The sequence below is a fragment of the Sceloporus undulatus genome, chromosome 8 (assembly GCF_019175285.1).
Source record: "Sceloporus undulatus isolate JIND9_A2432 ecotype Alabama chromosome 8, SceUnd_v1.1, whole genome shotgun sequence".
NCBI classification, from domain to species: Eukaryota; Metazoa; Chordata; class Lepidosauria; order Squamata; family Phrynosomatidae; genus Sceloporus; species Sceloporus undulatus.
The window spans coordinates 28,567,667-28,594,266 of NC_056529.1; the positions used below are offsets into that span (position 1 = coordinate 28,567,667).

General features: G+C 39.8%; 1 protein-coding gene across 4 annotated transcripts in view; it reads left to right on the plus strand.

The window, feature by feature from the left end:
- USP22 (ubiquitin specific peptidase 22) overlaps window positions 1-21,717 on the plus strand; it is an 83,366-nt gene extending 61,649 nt beyond the window's left edge. For 2 of the 4 annotated variants that reach the window (XM_042437459.1, XM_042437460.1), the window contains exons 7-15: window positions 2,187-2,334; window positions 5,897-6,002; window positions 8,671-8,829; window positions 12,431-12,557; window positions 14,565-14,656; window positions 17,179-17,241; window positions 17,944-18,015; window positions 19,396-19,545; window positions 21,063-21,717. In XM_042437459.1, the coding sequence (XP_042293393.1) occupies window positions 2,187-2,334; window positions 5,897-6,002; window positions 8,671-8,829; window positions 12,431-12,557; window positions 14,565-14,656; window positions 17,179-17,241; window positions 17,944-18,015; window positions 19,396-19,545; window positions 21,063-21,105 (960 nt within the window). In that variant the 3' untranslated portion in view covers window positions 21,106-21,717. The remainder of the gene's footprint in view (window positions 1-2,186; window positions 2,335-5,896; window positions 6,003-8,670; window positions 8,830-12,430; window positions 12,558-14,564; window positions 14,657-17,178; window positions 17,242-17,943; window positions 18,016-19,395; window positions 19,546-21,062) is intronic. The other 2 variants (XM_042437457.1, XM_042437458.1) reach the window with 1 other exon arrangement.
- The last annotated feature ends 4,883 nt before the right edge of the window (window positions 21,718-26,600 follow it).

A 26,600-nucleotide genomic window follows, 5' to 3' on the forward strand; every position in this document is an offset into this window, starting at 1 on the left:
AGCAGGTGGAGTAAGAGGACAAAGTTGAATAGTGGAAGATAATTCTTCTTCCTTGTATGCACACAAACAGAGGGCAAGAAGGACAGTTAGTCCAAATTGTTGCTCCACAACAAGACCTTCCATATGCACAGTACTTATCGTACTAAGACACAGACAGGACAGTTTACAACCTTGGACTAGCTGTCCTTTTTGCTCGCTGCTTGTGTGCATAAAATGGAGAATTATCTAATCTGAACAGGGTAGAACAGATACAATAGATGTTTTAATCATGTTTAAGAAACCAGGAGCCAGCCATAAGATTGCTCTCCCTTTGCCCTCTCTCCATCCTTAACCACAGGGAAGGGATAAATGGATACAGCTAAGGTGGATCAAGCTCACTGCTTAACCAGAGTTCTTACCCAGATGTATTGCTTAACCATGGCTGAGGAGGAAGAAGAGGGCAGTCCACTCTCCTAACTTCTTTGCATTTCCTCCAACAGCCTTTTAACTGCAGCTATGAGAGCAGCACCACTATGTGTGCACCAGCCATAATGTCCTAGATTAGGGAGGCTTAGAAGGAAATGTTTCCTCTTTATCCAGTCTTCATTTCTAGCTTGGTGTTTACCAAAAGATAATAAAACCACCCAGTGAACGTTAAAATGAAGCTTTGACCCCAAGGATATGCAGAGATAAGAAATCAGACATAACTAAAGGTCTTTATCTGCTAGGCATACTGTCCTCTGTAGTTTATACTATGAGAAAGCATCAGAATTTTTAACTTACCTATGTGCAGTTAACTATACTGATTATAAGCTTCCTCAGTATAGCTGTTTACATGAGCTACATGTATATCTTACTTGGGTTTTTTGAGTCACCTTCCCACTCTCTGTTACCTTTCTTACTCTAGTATTATCTTGCCTTTTCACATCAAAAGGCAGGATCAATGCTATCCTTCAAGTGTCTGTTTTGCCTCTTAGCTTTTTCTTCTCTGCTGAAATAATGCACATTCAGAATTGCATCCGTGCGAAGGTCCTTTGGCGACAGGGGAACAGCTTAAACGAAATGCAGAAACACTTTTGCTCAGTATAACATCTGTGCAGATCCTGCAGTTTCAAGCATGATGATTGGGAGCATTTGCACGATAACAGCCAATAGTTTGAGAGAGCTGTGCTTAAAATTCTGTTTTATCCTAATGAATTACTACACTATAAAAAAGAGGGGAAAATCCAGTGGCTGCAGTGAAGTAATTATGGAAAATGTTAGTGGGTAAAATAACTGGATAGTGCTGGGGCTAATTGCAAGAAATGACAGAACAGGAAAGTTATATTGCTGCAGCTCCTTGAAATATATTGGCACGGTAGCTGTGTCAGTAGATTTAAATTACAAAACCTGGGCTGTAATGCCTTAGTGTCATTCTTTTTGGCATCTGACAGTTGCCTGTTGATTCTTTAGTACATAATGGGCATTTCTGCATTCTTGCATTACTGCAGTGTAGTTTCAAGCCAAAGATGTGGTATGTTGTGCAAGCAGAACTACCCGGTTATATACATTATGTTATATGCATGCAAATCTGAAAATTAAGAGGGATGCTTCCTTTTTCTCCCCCATTCTCTAAATGACTAGTTGGCTGGGCAGTTTACTGACTATGTATATGACCATATTACTGAGCTGGAATCCAGGTCATTGTAGAAGAACTCCCCAGAGAGATATAGGAGGATGTGCATGTTTTATCATGAGTGCAGTGTTCTGGATTTCGTGGTCCAAAATCTGAAAAAACTCAGAGGAATTGCACTATTGTGTTTTTTAGGGTTGGTGCAGGCGATAGCTGCCCAATCTCTCTGCATATCCGGCTGATTTCCCCTAATACGTAAAAGCTTTGTCAGCTAATAGTTAGTGGTGTGAGTGATGGACTAGAACATCAGGAAACCCAGATTCTAATCCTCATCAACCATGGAAATCCCCTACCTTATGGTCGCTATAAATCGGAAATGGTTTGAAGGCACAAAAGGACAAATCTATTAATTGTGTTGGATTCATAAGCAGTTTTTGAAAGTGGGTTTAAAAAGTTAAGCATTTCTCACCTGAGATTTGTGTCATTGTTCACATTAAAAAAAAAGGCATTTTGTGTTTTTTGTTGTTGTTGAAGGAAATGGAAAACATTTCACTGTCTTGTTTTGTTCCTTCTCCCTGCCCCATCTCCCAAGCAGTTCTACTCTGGGCACCGATCTCCTCACATTCCATATAGGTTATTGCACCTGGTATGGACGCATGCACGGCATTTAGCAGGGTACGAGCAACAGGATGCGCATGAGTTCCTCATTGCTGCATTAGATGTGCTACATCGACACTGCAAAGGTAAGGCTTGTGCTGAGATGTATGTCTTCTAGGGTCACTTCACACATAAGAATGAGTAACTGAGGCATTCACCATACTCAGTTTTTATTTCTTGCCAATATATTAGAAGCATTATACTGTTAACACCCTTTAAAAGGCATGAGATACCTTGACTCATCTGTTTCTGTTTTTACTCTCCTTGCATATCCTATCTTAAATTCCAGCTGGAAAAATTGTTTATATTACGGATATTTTGGTGTCGGGTTTCACATCTAAAGGAAGGGCCAATCTAGATAAGGCTGAACAGCTGCATCTGAAAAAATTGTATTTATGGGTGGGACAAAGGAGGACAAAAACATCTTTTAACATACTAAACACAAACTGATTGTGGCATAACTTTCTGTGGACTAGAATCCACTTCATCAGATGCATCAAGTGTTGCTGGCTATCTCCTGGAATGCTTTTTTTTAAGTAGCACATTTGTTGCTCTCACAAGATATTCTCTCAAAACAAGATATTTCATTATCTAGGTTGAATTTATGTAAAACCTCCACGGTCATTATTTTTGTTTTCTTTATGTTCAGCAGTAAGTAAGTTCAGCTTTTGAACTTTCTTCTTTAACTTTCCTTAGTAATCATTCCAAGTCTGTAATGTTTTCCTCCAGTAGTATGGTGCCCCATCTGCATATCTTACAATGTTGATGTTCCTTCCTCCTATCTTCACTCCTTCTTCTTCTAAGTCTAAGCCTGTTCTTCCTATGATATTTTCTGTTTACAAGTTGAACAAGTAGGTAGATAAAATGCAGCTTTGCCAGACCCCTTTGCCAAATGGGAACCATTCTGTTTCTCCGTATTCTGATCTCACAGTTGGGCACAACTCATCTCTTGAACTTAATGCCACATAATGCAGCCTTTATTTTCCTGCTGCTGCTTTACATATTGACAGATGCAAGTAGGTGGTAATTTCAGTTTTTCCTGCCAGGTGTCATGGGAAGCCCAGTGAATGGGTAATACCTTTTTGTGTTGCTGTGAGCAAGTTACAGAATAGTCTTTTGAGACCCCCACCTCAGCGAGCTTTGTTGACTTGGGTAATTGAAAAGGGAGCAATCTTATTCTCCTGTGGGCAGAAATGGCTGTCTATTAAGCATCTCCTGTAGGGATGTTACCTGGAAGCCAGTGGAAATGTGAAGAGGCCATTTGTTCTTTGTGAAGATAACAAAATCTAAAGAGGAAGAAATGCTTTTCAGATGCAAGGATTAACACTTTTCCTTTTTGCTAAAGCATATGAATTGACATCTTAAATAATTTGATCTTACAGTTATAAATGATCTGTATAAAATAAGTGAAATCAAAGCAATACGGTAATAGTTTTGTATCCCTTATTGTGTACATATATGTCTGTGCCTCCCTCTCCACAGCTGATGAAGTAATGCAACTTTGCATGGCTCCTTAAGAGAAAACAGAGAGCCTATTGTATGTTCTTTACAGTTGAGTGAAATCCCTTAGTCTGAATGAAAATTTGAATCTCTTTTGATAGGCCAATTGTTTACTAGTGAAATGCTGTGCAAGCTTAGTATTTCACTTCTAAAAAGACTGGAATTCAAGAGAATCTGAAGGAGTTTGGCATCTTATAAACTAATTTGCATTTTAGTTTATTTGTAGCTGGCAACACCTTTCCTTGAAAATATGTTAATGTGTTACAGTAAATATTAGTTAAACACTCTTCTCCCAGTTGCCTTAAATCTTTCCATCCCATTTGAGGGTGAGGAACTCCTTGCAATAACTTGGATTTTTTTGCACATTATTGTAAGATCTGGGCTGTTTTCAAATAGTTTTGAGACATAGTTCCCTTATATGTATATCTTTTAATATACTGTAATTTATTTTGAGGGGATGTTCCTGTGGCAATCTGAGTTTAAGATAGGTCTATATTTTTATCTAGTACCTTGTTGGTTTTAGCTAGTTATTTCTGTGTAAAGTAGTATGCATTGTAACACCTTTATGAAAGCCTTTCTGAACTGGAGTAAAGAGACTGTGTGGTTTATAAGACCAGATGCTTGTTTTCCCCGCTTACTTTACGACTGGTTTAAGGATATTTCAGCAGAGATATTAGTTACAGTTCAAGCTTATGGGGTTCCTATTTATCCAAAATTGTTAATCGCCCTTAAAATCCTAAAATGGCAAGAAATTTGGTTAGTCTAACCTACAGTTAAAGGCATTGTTAATACATTGCTGCCTGCTTCTGGCTTAAGAGTTGTTTAAAGAGACATTGACATTAATCTTTGTTAAAGTTGGAAAATTTACTTGCTTTATCAGGATTTGAAGCTTGTTAATAATACTAGTTAGAAGGGAGTCTAGGTTACAGTAATGCTGTCTGTTACAGTAGAGCTTGACTTTGCTTTATAGTCATGTTAGGGTAGCCATATTATGCTACAAAACGGTAAATTATTTAAAGTTGCTGATATCTCCTTTTCTGCCTACCTTCAGCATTTTCATCTGTGTAGCGTATGTGATTGCATGTGCAATTTTCTTAAGTGAAGGGCAGGCTCACATTTTGCCTGGAAAGGCTGGATTTTTTTTTTTTAAATGCATGAATTGTTCACTGTCCCTTTTAAACTGGGTTAAAGCAGTCATTTTCCTAACCATTTTAGCAGTGCTGCCTATTCTGGAAGCGAGCCTTGGAATAGATCAAGCAAAGCCATCCTCCTGATGGATAGTAGTTTATTTTAGCAGTAATTAATAATAGTTTTATTTTATTGCCTGCTTTTGTCTCAGTGTAGGATCCAGGGTGGCTTACAACTTGAATTAAAGTAGAATGGATCTAAAACCAATAATTTATAACACCGAAGAACAATTTTAAAATAATTACACAAGCTACCATGATAAAACTAAATACTGAATCCAAGCAGTTTAAAAGCATTCCAAAATATAAAAAGAACAGACGGTGTAACACACACAGACACATTAAAATACCCTTCCATAGCAACCCGTTTATGGCACAAATCCTGGCTAAATGAAAAGTCTTTTTCTGCCAGCAAAAGAAAAGTATAGAAGGGGTGGCATAGCCTCCCATGAAAGGAGGTTTCACAGCCTGGGAACAGCCACCAAGAAGGCCCCTTCTCAAATCTTCACCAAAAATCTTTAGGTATCATTTGTTTTGATGTAAGCTGTCTTGGGATAAAGGCAGAATATAAAGTAATCGAAATTACCTGTAAGGTTTCTAGAACCAAGATAAACTGTTTCTCTGAAGGTGTCAAAACTCAGGCAGGTTCATATTACCCTATCAAAGTTATGTCATAGGCTCAGTCCAAATACACTCTGGATTAATTGACTCTTTGCTCTGGATTCTCTCAGCTCAGTGCAGATGAAGGAATAACATTCAGTTAACTTCATCACTTGGTTGGGCTTTTGCTTTTGACAAAACAAAATGTATACCTTACACCTTGCATTTTGTCAGGGCACAATAGCAAAAAGGAGGAATTATCCATATGTGGAGATTCTGCTGTGTGTAGCCTTTTTGAGTACCTTTGCATACACACATTAGGAAGCTTGGAAATGATGTCTTCTCATTTTCTTTCATTCAGGTGACGATAATGGGAAGAAAGCCAACAACCCCAACCACTGTAACTGCATCATAGACCAAATCTTCACAGGTGGACTACAGTCTGATGTCACTTGCCAAGTCTGCCAGTAAGTAAAATCCTTTTTTCTGTGTGTTTTTCAAGGACAAAATTTTGTTTTTTAAATACAGAATTTGTCACTTGATTTTGGGATTCATGAGACTACAAAACTGATCTGAAGACTTTGGAAGAAGACTCCAGTAAAGACCTGGCTATGCAGACAATCTTGAATCTTAACAGTAAGAGTTGGTTAGAAAGAGCTGAGCAAAGACAGTTGGTTGCCCAAAGTGAAGGACTAAGTGCCACTCCCAAACAATGTACAGAAGCGGACTGGGACTGGATATGGGTTTGTTTGTTTTTTGCTTTAAATGTGATGACAGAACAGTCCCCCACCTGAGGGCAACAGACTAGCTTAGGGACAGAGAGCCAGTCATACAGCCCACAGAGACCTTTTTATTTCAGAAACTTGCCATCACTCCTCACCCCATATTATCCAATGCCTGAGGATGCTGGAGAAAAGGTGGGTATCTCTGCCTGGGGCTGAGGTCAGTTTTCACCCACAGTCACTGGCAACCTGAAATTGATGTACATAATTTAGTTTGACTTCAAGCAGAAAATTGGCTAGGAGGGTGGCTTTTTTCTTACATGTGTGTTGCGTGGGTGGAGTAGCCAGTCTGTTTCTAGGCATAATACAAAGTTCTGGTTATAATCTATAAAGCTCTATACAGCTTGGGTTCATAATATCTAACAAATGAAATGTCCCCAAATGAGGCTGCCTGGTCTCTGAGATCTGCAGGAGGGGCCCTTCTTTCATTCCTAGCATTTTCACAGGTACAGTTTATGGGGACATGAGAGAAGGCTCTCTCAGTGGTTGCAGCTCCCTTCCTAGGGAGGCTAAAATGGTCCTCTCATTGCTGTTCTTCCATTGGCAGGCAAAGACTTTTTATTATTCAGACAGGCTTTTAGAAACTAAGACTGCTAAGAAGAGGGTTGCAAGAGGACTGCATTGTTTTTAAGAGCACTATATTTAATTTTTTAAAAAAGCTTGTCAGCTGCTTTGAGTCCACATTTTGGGGAAAGGGCAGAATGCAAATAAAGTGATGATAATGATGAAGATGATGGGAGGGTGGTTTCAATCCCCTCTCCCTCTTAGAATTGTTTGATGTTCATGTTGATGTTCATGTTGATGTTCTTTAAATATATATTTTAATTGGCCCTCTGTGCAGTAGTTTGAACCACCACTTTTCCCCATTCTGATCTGGGCATAGCAGTCCCAGTCTCTTAACTATGATTAAGGGTCTGTGACATAGGATCACATACTCCATAAATTGGTGAGACTTACCCATACCATCATTATAATCTGGTAATTTCCAGATCTCTGTTTTCTTTACATACTGCAAATATCTGCTGCTTTAATGTTAGTGCTTCAACATGAATCTGAAAGTATATAAATGGTGATATTTTATTCAAAGGGATAAGACAGAGGGATGATAAGGGCAATCACAGAAATTCTTCCAGTCTTAAGTAAGGATGTCACATTGAAACAAGCACATTAAGTGAACATTTCCAAGTCAGGAGAAAAATAGAACACAATTTTGCAAAAGCAGTTTAATATTTAGCTGCCTGGGTGCAAAATATGAAGATACGGTTTTGTTTTTCACTGCTTTTTCTTTAATAGTTATTAGGTGAGCCTTTTAATTACACTATATTTGGTATGGATGTCATACATCTGTGATGGTCTTCAAACAAAGTTAGGCCGACCATTTGAAGGAGGTGTCCACCTCAGGCAGCAAATGCTAGGAAGCAGGGAAATGTGTATGTGCTGCACAGCTTGCCCTGTGCCTTCTAAGCCATCCATCTGTCCTCAGGTATGGTGCATCTAGTTGGGGTTGAAGTAATATTCAGCTGCCAATTACGTCACTTCTTGTATATAGGTTTTTAAATTTTTATTTTGGGGTGGGGTTGTGGCAAGGGAGACATCTTATCCTTTACAACATCTTAGATCGGCTGTTCTGAAATATGAAAACCTTGTTCTATTTACATTGCCTTTTTGCTAGTTACTGTCCATTATGGCATGCTGCATACAATATTCAGGCAAGTGTGTAACCAGAAGTAGGTAAACAGTTTGGTATTGTGGACATAGTGGAAATCTGTTCTGTTACCACTGGCAACTCTGTGAGCTAGAAATGTATTTGTTTTAAGTGAAAACTGGAGCTGTCAGACTCTCAGTGGATTCTGAACCACTAAACCTAATGGGCAGCATCATTTGAGTGATTAGATTCCTATTGCCAGTCAAATGTAGTGGTTGATATTGTTGTACATCACCTAAAATTCTGCCCTCTTTTAGCATGTTTTAAAAATCACTTGTAAAATACAGAAGCTGGTTTTCACTGAGGCGTTTTCTGTAGTCTGAGCACCCTCTAGAGGTGAAATACCCAGTCTCCCCACCCAGTTTCTTACATCTTTCAGGAGGAAATGCTGCCATGAGAGGGTTTTCCTTCTCAGTTTATATGTGCTAGAATTGGATTGTGGAAATGTTGTGTATTAAAATTGCTTTTAAAAATGAGAAAATTTCAGGGGCTATTAATATGTAGGTTGTTCAGACCGACCACCCCCTCCATGGCTTCATAATGAACATTTCAGGGTACCTTCAGATGTGGAATATGTGAATCATCCCTCCACCAGTGAATTGCTTTGTAATCAAGTGGGTGTATTTCTCTCTCTCTCTTTCTCCCTAGTGGTGTTTCCACAACGATAGATCCGTTCTGGGACATCAGTTTGGACTTGCCAGGTTCCTCTACCCCATTTTGGCCTCTGAGCCCAGGCAGCGATGGCAGTGTGGTCAATGGGGAGAGCCACGTGTCAGGAACCACCACCCTCACAGATTGCTTGCGAAGGTACAAATGTGGCAGACAGCCTTTTGAAGAGGATGGTTTTAACTTCACTCCTTTTGTCTGCAGACAAGCAGTTTTCAGGCAAATGGCCAAGGAAAAAAACAGCACCTCAGCTGCAGTTGTAACTGCTGAATCATCTTGCAGAGAAGTTCAGTTCACTTGCAGGAAAACGGGCCCAGACAGAAATTAAGCATGTACTATAAATTGACGGAAGCTTGTGTGTAGACTAAAACAAGTGTCTTCACCTGATGACAGCTTGATTACAGTAGTTTAGAATGTGGATCAGCTTCAATGCTGTTCATCATCATTTGGCACTAAAACATACCCCTTTTGTAATGATCAACAGAGACACCCAAGTCTGTGAATATCAGGAGTGTGTCATGATCCAACCAATGGGAAAGATAAAATGAGCAAGATCCCTAGCTTCAGTTGCCACCCATTGGCATTTTCAGTCTCCTTACAGTAGTAAAGCTTACAGGGTAGAAGAAATCATTGCAATATAAGTTGGGTGTCCTGAACTTCATTGGAAATAGTCGTGTCTAGACTTGAATTTGACTAAGATCAGTATGTGAGTAGTGTCAAACAAGCTTCAAAGTAGGCAGGCTATTATTGCATCCAATCCAGTGCCACCCATGCCACTCAGTAGATTTTGAGGTGCCATCTAGAATGAGAATGTTGTATGGGGAGATTGAAAAATCCCTTACCAAAGACTCTGTCAAACATATAGAATATATGTAAACATACAGGAATACAGTGTCTCTTACCTCCAAAAAGAGTGGGATAGCTTCTTAAGAGTTCAAGAAATGTATATGTGATAGCATGCTACCATTAAGGCAGTTACTCTCATTCTGTTTTGCAGCTTTTCTGTTTTGAGAAAGGAAGAGGACAGTTGTTCTTGTAGGTCAGCATAGCTGACATATTCATATCACTGCTAGAATACTGTGAAGCCTTTATGTTTATTCATTATTATTTTTTAGTAAAGAGTTCTGTGTGATAACTCCTTTAAAGGGTATGTGAGTTGTGGCGCTCCAGATGTTGGGATGCCATTCCTAGCTACCCTAGCTTAGACTCCAGATGCTTAGGCATGCTCATCAGTTGAAGTCATACACTATCTGGAGGTCCATACTTCCCCACCCCTCCTCCAGAGAGATGTTCCACTGCAGTGTCATGGTGGTGTGCTTTTTTATTCATCAAAGACATTTTCACACTTTTAATTCTTTATTCCCTAAAGACTATGCATTTGCCAGTGATCTTATACACACCTTTCAAAAGCAGTCGACATCACATAATAGTAGTGAACACCAGTTCCATCAGATTCTTGATTGTAAGTTATCTTCTTCATATATTTAAGAAAACTACATAAGTATGAGACAGAAATCTCCATACTATTCATTATTTATGAACACTTATATTCTGTCCCAGATGTTTTTACTGACCTTTCTACCCACTCACCTCCCAAAAAAAGTCTTTACTGATTGGGGAAATGCTCTGCTGGCCAATGGAAATGTTACCATTTCCATGCTTGGTTGACCTTAAAAACAATTTCAAACTGTGTCACCCATGTTTCAAAATAAACTACTTTGTAATGGTAATGCATGTTCAGCTGAGTTCACTTGATAACCTTAGAATGAAGTATCTTACTTGGCTGATTTTGATGTAATGCTAAACTATGATATAGTGTAAGGAGAATGAGTCTACTCTTGCCCTTCGGTCCTAGTCTTTTGCAAGACTGCAAGGGGAGATTGGAAACTTCCATTTAATTTGAGATCAACCACAGCTTGCCTTGTCATCTAAGCCCCAAACTGTAGTTAATCTTAATTATTATTAATGAAGAAAGTTCTGCTTCATAAACTGATTTCAATTTGGCTTGTTTCCCCTAATTGGAATTAAGCTTAGCCGCTCTTCTTCCAGATTCAGAAGTAAGAGTGTTTAAACGCCTATCAGCTGTGCTGGTAGGAGAGAGGTTGCAATTCCAGGAGAATCTAGGCTCTTTTCCATAATATGAAGCCTGCCCAGGCAAGCCCAGTTATTCAGACAGTTCAAGAGAAGGCAAAAAGCAGGGAAGTGCAATAGATGCACACACAAACCCTGCTCCCAGTTTTCTTCAATCATCAGCCTTTCTATGCTGAACAGGGAGGCCTAAAGGGAGGACGTCTACTAATATTCCCCTGAAATCCAGTAGAAACCCACACATTCAGGAGACCTGTGGTCTTCCAGATTTATTTTGGTCCCCATTCTTACCAGTAGCCCAGTGGTCAGGGATGATGGTGCACAGTAGTTCAGTGACATCTGGCATTCCCACCCTTTCTTCTGGAGCTCTCATGTATTCTGTGTGGCTTTGGTCTTACTGCAGTGGCTAACCTGTGTCTTGAGCTGTACCAATTCAGATTGCTCACACAGGTTCTCTTGATGATGACGTCTTCCTCCAGCCAGTGGCAGATGTATACAGAGAATTCATTTGTGTGGAACAACTTTCAGCATGATCCCTTCACCTGCAATCCAAATCCTTACAGCCCAAACACAGATTCGTTGCTTCAGTGAGAAAATAGACCTGTCTCCTAAGTATTACCTTATCTTCTCTGAAGATGCCAGTCACAGATGCTGGTGAAATGTCAGGAATAAATTCTTCTAGAACATGACCACTTAGCCCAAAAGACACACAAAAAACTATGGATTCTGGCCATGAAAGCCTTCGACTATTACCTTACAGTTCCAATATTTACCAAGGCTCATGTTTTCAACCTTTTTGTCTATTTGTGTCTTGAAACACAAGGCAGGAAGGGTAGTAGCAGAAGTAGCTTAAACTCCTTAAAGCACTTGGCACTTACAGCTAAGCTAGTTTGGTGACCTGTTTACTACAATATGAATAATACAAAATTAAGGGTGAGGTGTCTTGGTTTTACAGATTACAAACTGTGAAAAAATATCTCAAAATGAGACCTTGAATCCTTTTCTATGTACATTGTCCCTTATATGTTCTTCCAAAGTATTCCTGCTTAAGCATGGCTCTGTTTCACAGCATTTGGCCTTGAAGAAGGAATCTTACATTTTGGTCATACAGGATAACATAAGCTCTGCCAAAATTTAACTTTACATTGCAATTACAAAAGGCATGATTTTGCTCAAACAAACAGAAAATACTAGCCAAACCACCTAGTCAAAAGCTTATTATCCCATTTTTGTGGATGACCATCTTTCCTGATGGTGATCATTTTGTGGGAGACAGCCAAATTAGTAACTGAATCAAAATTGCTTTTGGGTAGATGTGTTTTTAAATTGTGAGACCATTTGTAGAAAAGCATGGTATCATGCAGGTCAACGCTGTGGGTAGATGCTCCACAAAGAGAATGTAAATGACTTCTGTATCAGCTTGTGCAAATGTCTGTACTATAAGTGTGTTTTTTTCTCAAGGCTTTCTAATATACAGTAATAGGTAACAGGATGCAAGCTGAGAAATGGTAATCATTTCGGAACAGTGGTTGTGAAGGAAAACTGCTAAGGAACTCAAGCTAAAATCTTTTGTGTGCTTTCCTGCTAAGTGAACAAAAGAAATTTGGGGTGGAATGGAATTTGATGCCTATGCTGATTATCCCCCCTTCCACAGGTTTACAAGGCCAGAACATCTAGGAAGCAGTGCCAAAATTAAATGTAGTGGTTGCCATAGCTACCAGGAATCTACCAAACAACTCACTATGAAGAAATTACCTATCGTGGCCTGTTTTCATCTCAAAGTAAGTTGCTATGTCATGATTGAAGAAGATGGACCGTACTTCATGGGCTTGACTAGCTTCCATAGAATCACAGAATCTTGGGCGTTCGTAGAGACCACAAGGGCCACCTATTCACTGCCTGTCATACAGGAATACACAAGAGCACTCCTAAAAGATGTCCATCCAACCTCTGTTTAAATACCCCCAAAGATGGAGAGTCCACCACCCTTTGAGGAAATCCATCCCACAGCTGGGAGAATGGTGATTTCAGACAAGAACCTCATGGTCTCAGTCCTGAGTTCCCAGAGGCCTCTTCAAAAGCAGATGAGAATTTGTTTGTTTGTTTCATTTATAGGCTGCCTTTCTCCCCGATTGGGACCCAAGGCAGCTCATAGAAGAAATCAGTTAAAACCCAACAATACTATTTTTGAAACAATTAAAATATTGTATTTAAAAGAGTATAAAAGCATACAAAATTGAAAAAAGAAAGCACGCACCCCAATAAGAAGCCTCCCTGAGAACAATTACATATTATAAACCTTCTTTTAAAAAGTGGTCTTTGCCAAATGACACGAGCACACTATATGGTTTTAACACATTCTTGACATACCCAAGACAGATCTGTAATGGCTCTAAGCACTAGTGCATTGAAAAGGCTTTGTCAGCAATTTTATCATAGTATTAGAATGTAGATGCATCATTGGATCGCACAGTACAGGGCCTGCTACCTTTCTTTATACCTTCAGGTAAATGCATAAGATCTAGTCCATTCACAACCCAGAGTACCAAGAAATATGTTTTTCTAAAACTGAAGCAGCATATCTGTGCTGAAAGGCAAAGGGGAATCTCTCGCCATGAATCATCTTGTCATTCTGTCTGCTCAGAATTAAGATTTTAATATTTTATGCATCAAAACAGCATTCAGATGCTGGTGAGCTAATATTGCTAAATTCCAGCAGCTGTTGTAATGATAAAACTGTAAGTTATTTATAGCTTAACTATAATATCCAATTCATTATGAAGGCATACATTCCGACAATATTAATAATGCAGCAAAAAAAAAAAAAAGATGAGCAGAAATGCAAAAGGATAGCTAATCTCTGTGATTTTCTTCTTTTTTAAATAAGGAAAAAAACAGCCTGATCTGTTGCTTGGGAATTGTTATGGCGCTTTAAGCTGAGAGTAATTAACCGAGAATGTAAATAGGACAGGAGTCCTGAGAAATGAAAAGAAGTGCTGCCATTTTAAAGAACAGTTCATTCAACTTTTTGTTCCCTGTTCTCATCATTTTGTCTCGTTCCTCTCAAATGATACTGAAAGTATGAAGCTTATTACACAGCAATTAATCTGTGTCTTTTAAAATACTTTTCCCTCCTGTTTGTTTCTTGTCAGACTGTGATACTTTCAGTGTCTCCTTTTCACTTTTTGATAAAGGGAGAACTTAGCCATCGCGTTGGGGAGGTCTTGAGTTATCTTGCATTAACATCTGAATTTTTGCCAAAAATACAAAATGGGGCTCTGTGTGTTTGGATGATACATGACATTTCAAAAACAGAGACAAGAAAAAAACAGGCGAATACTCATTAAAAACCCAGTTATAAACATCCTACTCAAGCCAGTAATCTAAATGTCTGCTGGCAGAAAAAAAAGTCATTCCTGTACGATAAGAGTTCTGGATGCTTTCTCACACAGACTTGAACTTTAAAAAGTTGTTTTCATATTTGGTATGCTTAGTCACTGTTCCTTCTGGGAGGAGAGATCTTCATGGAGTGTTGCACAGCCATGCAAATTGTCTTTCAACAGTAAAACTCTTGCCTTCCAGATGATGTCACATTCTAGCTCCTTCAAACTCAGCTGCCATGGCTGTCAACCAACAAGGATAGGAGCTGTGGTCCAAAAACACATGACGAACCACAGGTTGCCCACACTTGATTTAAAGAGTTTTAGCACCATTTCTTTCCACCTGAATCAGCCACTAAGTTATGTGAACATCTCTTTTCTCTAAAAGAACTCCTTGCTCTCTTCTAGCGGTTTGAACACTCAGCCAAACTGAGGCGAAAGATCACTACATATGTTTCCTTTCCACTGGAGCTGGACATGACACCTTTTATGGCTTCCAGGTATGTGTGAGAAACTGTTCTCTCAGAAGGCACTTTTTCAAGATAGAGAGCCGTTTTGGAGCCAGTTTTATGAAGCCAGCGCCAAAATGCACGATGCAACCTGGATGGAAACAGGTTGCATCGTGCATTTCAAAACTTGATTGAGAGCACTCCTGGGCCAAAAAGAGAGGTTCAATTCCATACTCTCTTTAAGGTGTAGAATTCACTCAAATAATTGAAACATCTATAAATAGCTAAATCTGCATTTGGTTAATAGTCGACTTAATTAATCTGTGTTTTCTTTACTTTGATGTTGTTTGCTAAAAGGAAAAATGGCAGACAAATATACACCACCCATTTAGTTTAAGAACTGTAAATTCTTCAAATCTTAAAATATTAGGTGATTCAAAGACATGCATCAAAAAGTTGAAAAATGTACTTGACCATAGGAAACAAAAGTTATTGAAAGCTTTAGTCAAAGTTAATGCATGTAATCACTACTTCTGATGCCAAGTAATTTCTTCCAGAAGTAAGTTGATGTCTTACCATTTAAAAACTGGTCATTGTTTTGATACTTAAGATTAAATTAATGTTGATGGTCAGAATAAGTGGGCATTTCATTGTTAAATGTTTCAAATATTATCTGACACTAATATCATAGCTTACGCTTTTTTTGCTCACTATGTGCATAAGGAGGTCTGCCATAACTTTCAGCAACCTGTGAAACAGAGTAATCCAGTTGCCATTCTCAAAAACATAAAAGTATGTTAATGAAAAAGAGCAGGAAAGGTTCAGCAGCATAAAGGAGGCTAATGCAATTAAGACTTCCTTTTCATAAAGAATTGGATTAAATTTCTCTTCCTTTCAGCTTTGGGATTTATGGAGAAGTACCCTTAGTCTTAGATCGTTATGAAATCTGTCATGGATGATCTCAACACAAAAGACTTCCTGGGGTGCATGTCTCTAACAAAGCATCAAATATAGGGAGTCATTGTGATTGGGTAATGGACAGGAACTTTTGGAGTGGCCATAGCCATCCATTGGCCATCTTGTTGCACTGTTTTTACCTAGCACAAAGAAAGGCAACTAAGTGAGTGTAAACTAGTCAATACTACTTTTCACACTGAAAGGATGTGTAGTTTCCAGCTGGTGAAGAGAAACAGGAGCCAATTACATTACACGAAGTCACGCAGGAGACCTGTTACATCTTAGATTGATCAGTTCTGTTTGTGATCGTTTTTCATATTAAAAGGTTTATCTGTACATCTTCCAGATTATTTTGGGCGAATTCTTACAAACGTCTTTGTAGACTGTTTTGTCAGGTGTATTTCACATACCTGCCCATACTTTCCACCACGCCATTTTGTTTCTGCAGAGTAAATGTATCATCTGATACTGTTTCCCTTGGAATACTTCCCTAAAACAGTGGCATGGATTTTTGCTTACAGTCTGCTTTATTTGCAATAATTAGTTTGAGAATGCATTTTTTTAAATTAATTTACGATTGTACTCCCTGCCATCTTCTTAATAAGCATATGTTTGATATGCTTAAGCATATGTTTGATATGTTTGATATGATAGGGCCTTGCCTTTACCTGCCCATCTTGGTTCAGTAGCACAGAACTTTGGGATAAAACTCTTCTTGAAAGAATTGGGGTCCATTTCTCTTTCTGCCTCTCACACTGCCAGTGGCAATGCTAGCTTCATAATTCAGGACTATGCTGATTTGTTATTGTGTTGATTTAAAGAGAGCTTGGTTCTGATTGACTAGAACCAATATGGACAGAGCACAGGCTTAGCTGTCATCCCAGTGCAGTTCCTTTTATTTTCTCCTATAGAGGAGAATGATTTGCCACTCATTTCTGTACTGTACTGCAGATAAGTACAGTATCCTGGTCCTTCCACCTTTAGGGGAAGGTGTAATGTGTCACTGTGCAGAGCATGCAGAGATGTGCTACACACATACAAATGCCATCATAGTGTACCAGCCTTCCTATGCATCCCAGCTATCACAGTGGTAGTATTGTAATAAATCAATACTGTAGTATGCCTTTCTTTATCATTCAGACCAGTTCTATTGGCAAAAAAAGGCAGAAGTGGGGAATCTTTATTTGTCAGCTGATTTGGACTAGAACTCCCACAGTCTTTTACCATTTGCCATGTTGAATGGGATGATGGGAGTTGTAGGCCCAATATCTGGAGGTGATATGTTACCCACTTCTGACTAGGTGGTGTTACGTTCAGGTGTTTTGCTTAAATTGGCTCTTCAAATGCTGATGGGTTGCAATTCCTATCAGCCCTGGCCAGCTTTGCTAGTGTCAAGGGTGTTGGATGTCTCAATGCAACAATGTCTAGAGGGCTACATGTTGCCCACCCTTGCCTTGAATTGACATTTTTCTATCAAGTCTAAATGAAGGGCTGTTAACTTTAATTTTGTTTATCTCTTTTGAACAGAAATTAACATTGATCTAATCTTTTCCAAAGGCACTGAATATATATATATATATATTGTGTTGTGTGTGCGCCTGTTTTTTTTCTTGCAGTAAAGAGAGCAGAATGAATGGGCAGTACCAGCAGCCAGCAGATAGTCTAAACAATGATAATAAGTAAGTATTGCTGCAATCTATGGTTCTTCCTCTTTGATCAGGTAGAATAAATTCTTCGATGTGCACTGGAGCTCTGGTCCATGTCCTGTGGAGCTCTCTGTGTGCATACAAGCATATGTGTTGGGGGTTGTATTTAAATACCTGACCATAAAATCCCCAAGAGTGACTCGTTTTTCTTCCTCAAGCTGCTACTGTTCTTCCCTGTTACTGCTGACTATTTTCAGGCAGAGTCTTCCTCTGCCTTCTAATTGTAGTACAATGTTCCTCAATGGCTGTCCATATATTTTGGACTACAAATTTCATCACCCTTTTAGCAATGTGGCCAGTGGTGGTGGTAGTTGTAGTCCAAAATGTTGGGAGTGTGCCAGGCCGGGGTGGGTATTCTTATTAGTTAGTGTATCCAGCTCTATCACTAATATTGAACAGTGTCTTAAATGCCTGATACAGTCCCTTACAGCCTGGATTGGCCCTGACAGCCACCAGAGAGCTGCAGTTGTGAAAATGCTTGTCCCAGATTTAAAAGACCAATAAAAGTGCAAACAGGAAGAACTGCAAATAGGTAGATGGCAGCAGGAGAAACAGGTGTTTGTGAGTGAGCAGCCCAAATTGAGTACATTACACTTTCCTTCTGTAAAATGAAGCTCATTCTGTGTTTACCCAGCAATTTGTATAGCTCATTTTAGCTCAATTCCACTGATACAGGAAGAAGGTGGGAGCCTTTAGTAAAGGATATGAGAAATTTCAGGATTCCTTTTGTAAAGTAGCACTGGCAATGTAAGTATTTCTAAGAACTCTTTCAGGAGTCAGCCTATACCTCGCTTATTACCACATTCTGTGGTAATACAATGCAACCAATACAGTGATTTAAAAGTACTCCCCCCACTTGTTATACTCACATATGTACAACCCTGACTTAACTATCTATGTTGGAAGCCATACTAAGGAGCTAACTGGTCTGTCCCACTACAGGAATAAAGCAGTTTGACTCTACTTTAACTTTCATGGCTCAGTCATGTAGTTTAATTCTCAGACTAATTCTCAGACTTGTAGTTTAATGGGATATTCAGCCTGGTCTGTCAGACAGAGAACTTCTGTATTCACCAGGCTACTAAAGTGGTGTCAAACTGCTTTATTTCTGCAGCATGGACTGCAGTATGGACACAAGTCTTATTTTTTAAGGGCAGTATATTTCTGATAGTGAGATTGAGATAATAGACATGGATATCAGTGCTGTAGAACTGCTAGATATTTTGGATTTCAACTCCTAGAAACCCCAGCAAGTAAGGAATTGTGGGAATTGTACTCCAAAACATTGGGGTAATCCCTATCCATACTCTATAGGCAAAGTAATCAAAAGGCTCATTTTTAACAAAGTAGGTAGGTTGAAGAATGTGAAGCATGGCAGCTGAGCTGTTTCTGTTGCTTAACTGCTTGGACTTCAGTAGAGATGATTCAAAGTCAGATTCTTGAGGAAATCCAGATGAAATTTTCTGTGTTATTTGACAACTTGCACAGTATTTATTTTCCAGATAGCAGAGTTATCAATAACTAAGTCTGAGAGTGAGAGCCATAAGGGTTAGTGGTTTAAATGTTGGACTATGACTCCGGAGACCAGAGTTCAGTTCCCAACTCGGCCATGAAACCCATTATCTGACCTTGGGCAGGTCACATATCCTCAGCCTCAGGGGAAGGCAATGGCGAAGCTCCTCTATACAAATTTTGCCAGGGAAACCCCAGGATAGGATCGCCTTGGGGTCACCATAAGTCAGAAATGAAGGCACACAGGTCTAGGAGTCAGCTGCCCTCTTTCCCAGCAATGGTCAGGGCAGTTAGAGAAATGCTTTGGCGCAGTTGCTGCAGCCTATAGTTAGTTTAGACAGCTGACATTGGTCAAAATATTGGGTGCATTACCACAAAACAGTGCACTATAGTAGTTAACATAGTTTGCAGCTTCAGCATTGAACTGTATGGCAGAGAACAAACTATGCCTTATCTTTCCTGTTATTTATTTATTCATTCATTCATATCTCTCATACCTATGTGGAGATTTCTTGCTTAGGCACAAATTTATAAAGACTTAAATGACATTAATTTCAATGGCTGAATTCTTGTCTCTTGACCTCATTGCTCTTTCTCCACTTGTCCTTCTGCCAGGTATTCCTTGTTTGCAGTAGTTAATCACCAGGGAACCCTGGAGAGCGGGCACTATACCAGTTTTATTCGGCAACACAAGGACCAGTGGTTCAAATGTGACGATGCCATCATCACCAAGGCTAGCATTAAGGATGTACTAGACAGCGAAGGGTAGGTCTTGCACAAAACACAGTTGGAGAGCAACCTCCTATTAAGAATGATGGAGATGTGTAAAAAAACAGCAAAGTGTAAAGTGTAAGTCAAAATAGTAGGCAGTCCTGCAGGCATAGAAACTAAGCTGCATTAATATATTGAAAGCCCACATGCCAATGCATAAGGCAAATTTTACCTATGTCTCAGGCTAATTTGTGTGGGGCTGGTGGGAAGAATCATCACATGTTTTCTCTGATATCTACTGCTTCGACACGTTGGCTTGTTTCGTCCAGTATAAGCAGAGCCTCATGTATTTAACAAAATTTAATGTCCCAAGGAATCAAAGTACAGTGCTTGAAAAGCTGAGTTATGCAACCTGTATAAATTATGCAGATTAAGAAACTGCATGATTTGTCTTTGCATTATTTTACAGGGTTAGTTTTTTATTGTTTATTTAATTATGTTGCACAATCCTGGTTTTACTATAAAAGGGCAGACCTGACCCCAACCACAGACAGTTTTCTACATGTCTTGTCAAGCATGTTTTGGCAGCATTAGTGCTCCAAAACAATATTTTATTTTATTTTGCTTTCAAACAATGAAAGATGACGTTCCCTGAAAGTTAGGCTCTGCACTCTTCCTGATCCCTCACAGAATTGTGGCATATATTCAGCCCTGGATAGTAGCAACTCTGCAGACCACATCCAAGATTTATAAATGCTTCAGCATGTGGATCCTTATCACTATCCAAAGCTATATTTTGTAAGATTACAGTATGTTTTTTCCTGTTATCAGTGGAAGAAGAGAAGCGTGATAGTTTAAAATCTTGAATTGCCTCTGATTATGGTATTCATCTTGGGTTACAAAAATATGAAGCCTGTCATCTTGTTCACACTTTAAAAAAATAAATACATCTGACATTTTCTCCTTAAAGGATACTAAAAGGGTAGATATGTTAGTCAGAGGTTTTAATATGATTTAATACTCATTTAGACCTCAGAGTAGGAATGGACCTTGTTACTCTGTTTCTCTACTTCTAAAGGTGAGGCACCTTGGTTGTACTTGCTAATTTTAATTCAGTGAGGAGAAGTATGTTGGCTGTTAGATATTTAGGAACCACCAATGGAGACAAAACACAAAACCTATATAGACTGAAGTTCCTTCCAGCATCCAGAAGCCCGATTTCCACACAATTGCCCCACCTGGGTGTCCTCTGGTCTTCTTTCTAGGTACCAAACTAGACCAAATTTTTTTCAAGCATTAAGCCGTCTAGTACGGATCCAGAATAGACGGGTACATACCATGATGAGTCATTGGCTTTAAATTATTTAGACTGTCACAGCATGACCATGAGGAAAAAGAGAGTGTGGTTGTGTGTGCCAGCCAGCTAGCAAAACCACCTCCCTGGGATCTTTCCTGCCTTATAAGAAAGCGTTCTGCTTTAAAAATGGCTGAAGGGGAGGGATTCAGCTGCAGCAAGTAACGTCAAAACAACGTTGTATATTTATTTGTTTTGTCTTTCCATCTACTTCTAGATATTTGCTGTTCTATCACAAACAGTTCCTGGAGTACGAGTAGCCGTATGCAGCAGCTCGAGCGAGAAACCTGTAAGGAAGCAAAAGGAATGGCAGCCTTCTGAAAAGACACACAACCTACCTGAAGTAAATATCAAAAACAGACACCCATTCGACATCTAGCACTGAGCTGCAACAGGACCTGCTTGCCGCTGGCTCATGGCCTAGAGGAGTTTTTAAAAATGAACAATGCCCACTGTGTATGCAGTCCCACAGGGACAGAAGAAGAGGAACTGTAAAAGAGGCTACAGTCAGCGACTTTGAGAGAAGAAGTATAATAATGCAAAAGATGGCTCTGGGTGGGGGAAATACGGAGCAGAGGAGACCAGGCGCTGGCACGTCTCCTTCTGTTCCTCCGAAACGTGTGTGGGAAGGCCCGGGGGGTGTACTCTCATCTCCATCAAGCATCTTCTCCATTGGTGCTTCAGCTCCAACTTGACCAATCATACAAAGTTATAATTAAAAAAAAATAAAAACCCAAGCCCATTTTTTTTTTACGCATATGGGTCTGAAAGCAGTAAAATGGAGGAGAATTGGGACAACGCAACGAAATGGACTTTGCAAGTACCTTTTTATTTGTGAATTTTAGTTATTAAATAAATACAGTATGAAATTACCGGGCTCTTTGTTTTTCGGCCAGCTTGAAAAAGAAGTCTGGATTTGTGGAGCTGGCGTCCTGAAACTGAGTGAGGCTTCCCAGAATGCCTCTTGCTGATCTGTACAGGTAACTTATGACAACCTGAGGATGCTCACCCAAAATGTTAGCACAGATTCGTCTTCCCCTACTTCCTATAAAAGAGCATTTTCTTAATTTCCCCTACCTTTTGTTTATTCTTCCTGCCCTGTGAGAATGAAATTCACTGTTGCAGCCATCAGTAAAAATAATGAATCAATGTCTTTATACTGTAGAAAGTGGTCTTAGTTGTTTACCTTCTGGGGGATAAAATACTGTGACTAAGTCTCATCTCTCTCTGGGCAGTGCTGTGTTGGGTGCTTTTCCATTCTTCCTCTGCAGAGAAATATTGTGCTCATGAGACACTTGGAATTGAAAAATCTGCCATCTGCTAACTCTGGCAACTGGGTGCCATTGTTGCAATTAATTTTCAACCATTGGACACCTCTGCCTTAACACCAGACAGTGAGTAAACAAAGGATTTTCCCCCTTGCTCAGCTTTTATTGGTCCCTTATCTCTCTGAGATATTAATTTTTCTCATATATCACTTTGGTTCTCTATATGGAGCCTCCTGGCTTTGTCATTACCTCCTGGAAGCATTGCTTGCTTCTGCTTTGTCACAGATGCGTTGATGTTCTCTTCTTCACCCCAACACCCCCTCCTTGCTGTCTAGACACTGGCTAGGACTCCACATGGGCTGTATATTTTATAACCGCGAGGCGGGGTCGCATTTGATTTGCTGTCTATGGAGAAAAAGGCTTATTTGCCTTGTAAAACCCCTCCTGAATGCATGGCTTACAAAAAGAAGAGTACACAGTAACAACAGGAACTGGTTCTGTAACCTCCTTTGTTTTTACATCCAGTTTAGCATTGCTTTGTGTAAAGCGCCACAAGAAAATGGGCCACCGACTTGGGTTGAGTCTGGTGCCGATCAGATTTCCGTGACCTTTGTAAAAAGCCTTTAATTTCTTATTTTATTTTATAGGCTGCTACAGTCCCACAGTTTATTACAGGGCTCCTTTAAAATATTGATTCCATCGGCCGCTTGTGAAACGTTTTATCAGAATTCAGCAGTTTTTCACCAGTTGCAAATTGGGAGGAATGGTACCGAGGCAGCTATTGTCCAGAGAAATTAAACTTGGTCAAAGTAGGCAGACTCAGTTTTACACTTTTGTGAGTGTGCAGAAGCGATTTGAGACTTTCCACATGTCAACCTGCTTTTGGTGGTGGCAAGGGCATTTTGTGCACTGCTTTTTTAAAAAACTGGTGTAAATTTTATTTCTATACAGTTGGCCCTCCACATTTGCGGCTTTGACTTTTGCGGATTTGATTATTTGTGGCATTGATCAATAGGTTATCTCTAGGAATCTCTAGGTCCTCCAGTGCAACTCTGCTAGAAGCTGACCATAGAGTTGTGCTGGAGAACCTAGAAATTCCTAGAGAAAATTCTTTTCTAGGCATTTGTAGGTCCTCTGGTGTGATTCTGTGATCAACCTCTGGCAGATGTTGACCATAGAGTTGCGCTGGAGGGCCTAGAGAGGTGTTCTTAGGTTAAAAAGAATAACGTTTGTGTTTTTTCCACATTCATGGAGGTCCTTCATCCTTAACCAATATGGTGTGGCCAAGCGAGATTTTGAACCCTGGTCTCCAGAGCCGTAGTCCAATGCTTAAACCACTGCACCATGCTGGTTCCTCCTAGATTGAGTAGTTCAAAGCATATATTGTAGGATATGCACTTGATCCACACAGAAGCATCATTGTGCTTCCAAGGTATAACCCAGAATTCCTGGCATGTCTCCAATGTGTTGCATTAAACCTCCCATCGTCTCCAGTGCTTGGTACTATGTTGGCTGGGGATGAATGGGGCTTGTAGTACAACACATCTAGAGGGTGCCAGATTGAGGAAAGCTGGCATAAGAACAGTGTCTTCCCTGGCACACTGGGCATGTTCTCCTGCTATGCCTTTGGTTCCTCGATGACTAGGTTAATGTGGAAAGCTTTGTAGGGGACTGAAATCCTGTACGCTCCCACCCTGACGAAACCAGAAAAGTCAGTGCCTTTGTGATAAAGAGTAGGGCAGTGTGTTGCTGCAACTATGCCACATACTCCTCTGAATATTTAAAAATGCATTTGGCAGAGCTGGACGTGAAATTTTGCATGGGTTTTCAGTGCCTCTGAGGTTTCCTGCACTGCTACATGCAGATGTGTGTTAAAGGCAGTTATCTTGATACATAGGTTTGGAGATTCCCTGGAGTGCATGCAGTTTAATATCTGCAGATGACTTAGAGATTTTTTTAAAAAGAAAAATCTTTATTGGTTGGCTATTGTAATTCTTCTTTTTCTCCTTTAAATAATGCAGCAAGCTTGCAGTGGAAGAGGAGTTGGCCTTTTACTGCTTCCTGGCTGGCACTGATGGCGCTCAGGCAGCTTTTTAAAATGGAGATATGGCACCGCCTTGTGGTCGAACAATGGATAGTACCATAAATAATGGGCTTTTCTTCTCTACCTCCAAGCCTTTTATTTCCTTTTTACTGCTAGACGCCAAAGAAATTGATCCTTTTTTTCCTGGGAGGATAGAAATGGCTGTACTGTAATTATTAACCCTTGCCAGCATCTTTGACTGACTCTGCTGCTTCTGGAACAAATCTCTTGGGTGAGCTACAAGGAGAAAGCAGCCAACATATTGATTGAAAGGAAATAGCTGTATACTAATACATTGATACAAATTGGGGGGCATTTCTAAGCGCAGGGTTCTTATCAAACTCCATCTTTAGTGGTTTTGCTGTAATTCAAGTACTTAACTGCATTTGGTTACCCCAGATTACTGGGAATAGCATTTCTCTGAAACAGAAAGAGACTTTTAAAATGCTCAGTTTGGTTTGTCGTTCTTGTGCGCCATCATGTCGTTTCCGACATATGGTGACCCTAAGGCGAATCCGGTTTGTCATGATGTTGAAAGCAATTTTGATAAGTCGAGCAAGTTTGAAATTTGGGCAGTGCAGGTTGCGTTTCATCCTTTAGTGTTGTGGTCTGCTCCCTTGCTGTTTCAACATCTGTTCACAAACATGAGTAGCACTTATTCTCCAGTTGCCTGGTAACCAGAGATAGGCCTACCCAAAGCTGAGCAGACTTTAAATTAAATAGCATCTTGGCAATCTTAACACTACTTTCTAATTATTGTCAGGGACAAGGTGGATCTATATGTTTTATGTACGCTGGTAATCAACATTTCTTCTGATACTGAGCATTTCAGTTGAGAGTTATAACAGACGTTTGCAGTTTTCTGATAACAAGTGTAGTCCCCTTTCATGATAGCAAGGGTTAATATTTATAAGATGTGTTTTCCATATTAAACACATGTTTTGTATGTTATTGCGGAGGCTAGACTACGTGTTACATGGCAGACATGTGAGACGTGTGTCTCTTGCACAGCACAATTGTAGCACTTTGATTCTACTTTAACTGCCATGGCTGCACTTTACATAATCCTGGGTTTTGTAGTGGAGTGAGCCATTAAAGTTTCCCAATTAAGAATTCCAAATACTTCACGTAACTACAGATCCCATGATCCCATAGAATGGCACTAAGATAGTTAAATGGGCATGGAAATGCTGTAATTTTGTACTGTGATATAGACCTTGCTTCTCCAAGGTTCTTACCTATCACCATCTTGACCAAGAAAAAGCAACCATAAGACTAGAATCTTGAATGGTGGAGGAGGCTGGGGGTAGTTTATTCCCTGCTAGCCATATATTCAGTCCATATATTCTCGCCCCTTAAGGGAGAAAAGATGGTCTTTCCCTTTCCACAAATGAAAAACAAGATGGGGATACAGGTATTTTTCCCCCCTTGCGAGACGGAGGAAGGAAAGATGTTATTTGGCTGTCAGCAAGTCTTGACAATTACTGAATAAAAAAGATTATTTTCCCTATATTGAAGATGGGGGAGCGGAGACCAGAAAATTAAGACTGCCAGAAGCTGTATCGCAGAAGCAAAGATGACTAAAGTGAAGCTTTGATGGTGTAACTCTTCAGAAAGGCTATAATGCTTGGTAAAGTGGAAGGTAGTAAGAAAAGAAGGCAACCACACTACAGATGGATAGTCTCAACAGAAGAAGGTATGGCCCTGAATTTGCAAGACTCAAGCAGGGCAACAGATGACTGGGGCTCTTGGGGTTCTCTTGTTCATCGGGTCAAAGTCAACTTGACATTAAGTATGAGCAGCAACATAAAACCTGCTTCAGATTGCTGACTAAAGTGATATTGAACATACTAACTAGCAACTGTGAAGACTTAACTACATGTTGGTAATTCAGCCAGCCCTCCATGTCCACAGATTTTTTAATCCATAGATTCAAGCATCCACAGCTCGAAAATGTTTTTAAAATATCTAAATTCCAAAAAGCAAAGCAGGGTTATGCCATTTTGTATAAGGGACACCATTTTATTATGCCATTGTATTTAATGGGGCTTGAGCATCCACAGATTTTGGTATCCATGTGAAGTCCTGGAACCAAACTCCAGTGGATACTAAGGGCCCACTGTATGCACATGTGGATAACCCACCCCAGAATAATCTCTTTTCTGAAAGTTGGAAGGATGAAAAGCAAAAAAGGATGGTTACGTTATTCTCCACTTGTTTTTTGCTAGTTCCAGATATGTAGATGGAGCTTTAGATATGAATGCAGACTGACTTTGCTGCTTTCTCTCCTTCATATTGCCTCCTCCCCAGCTACTTTTTGAAGATGGGGAAAGGCCTGCTATGTTGTCGGCCCTCTGTATCCACAAATGTAATGGGATTAGGGCGTCCACGGATTCTGGTATCT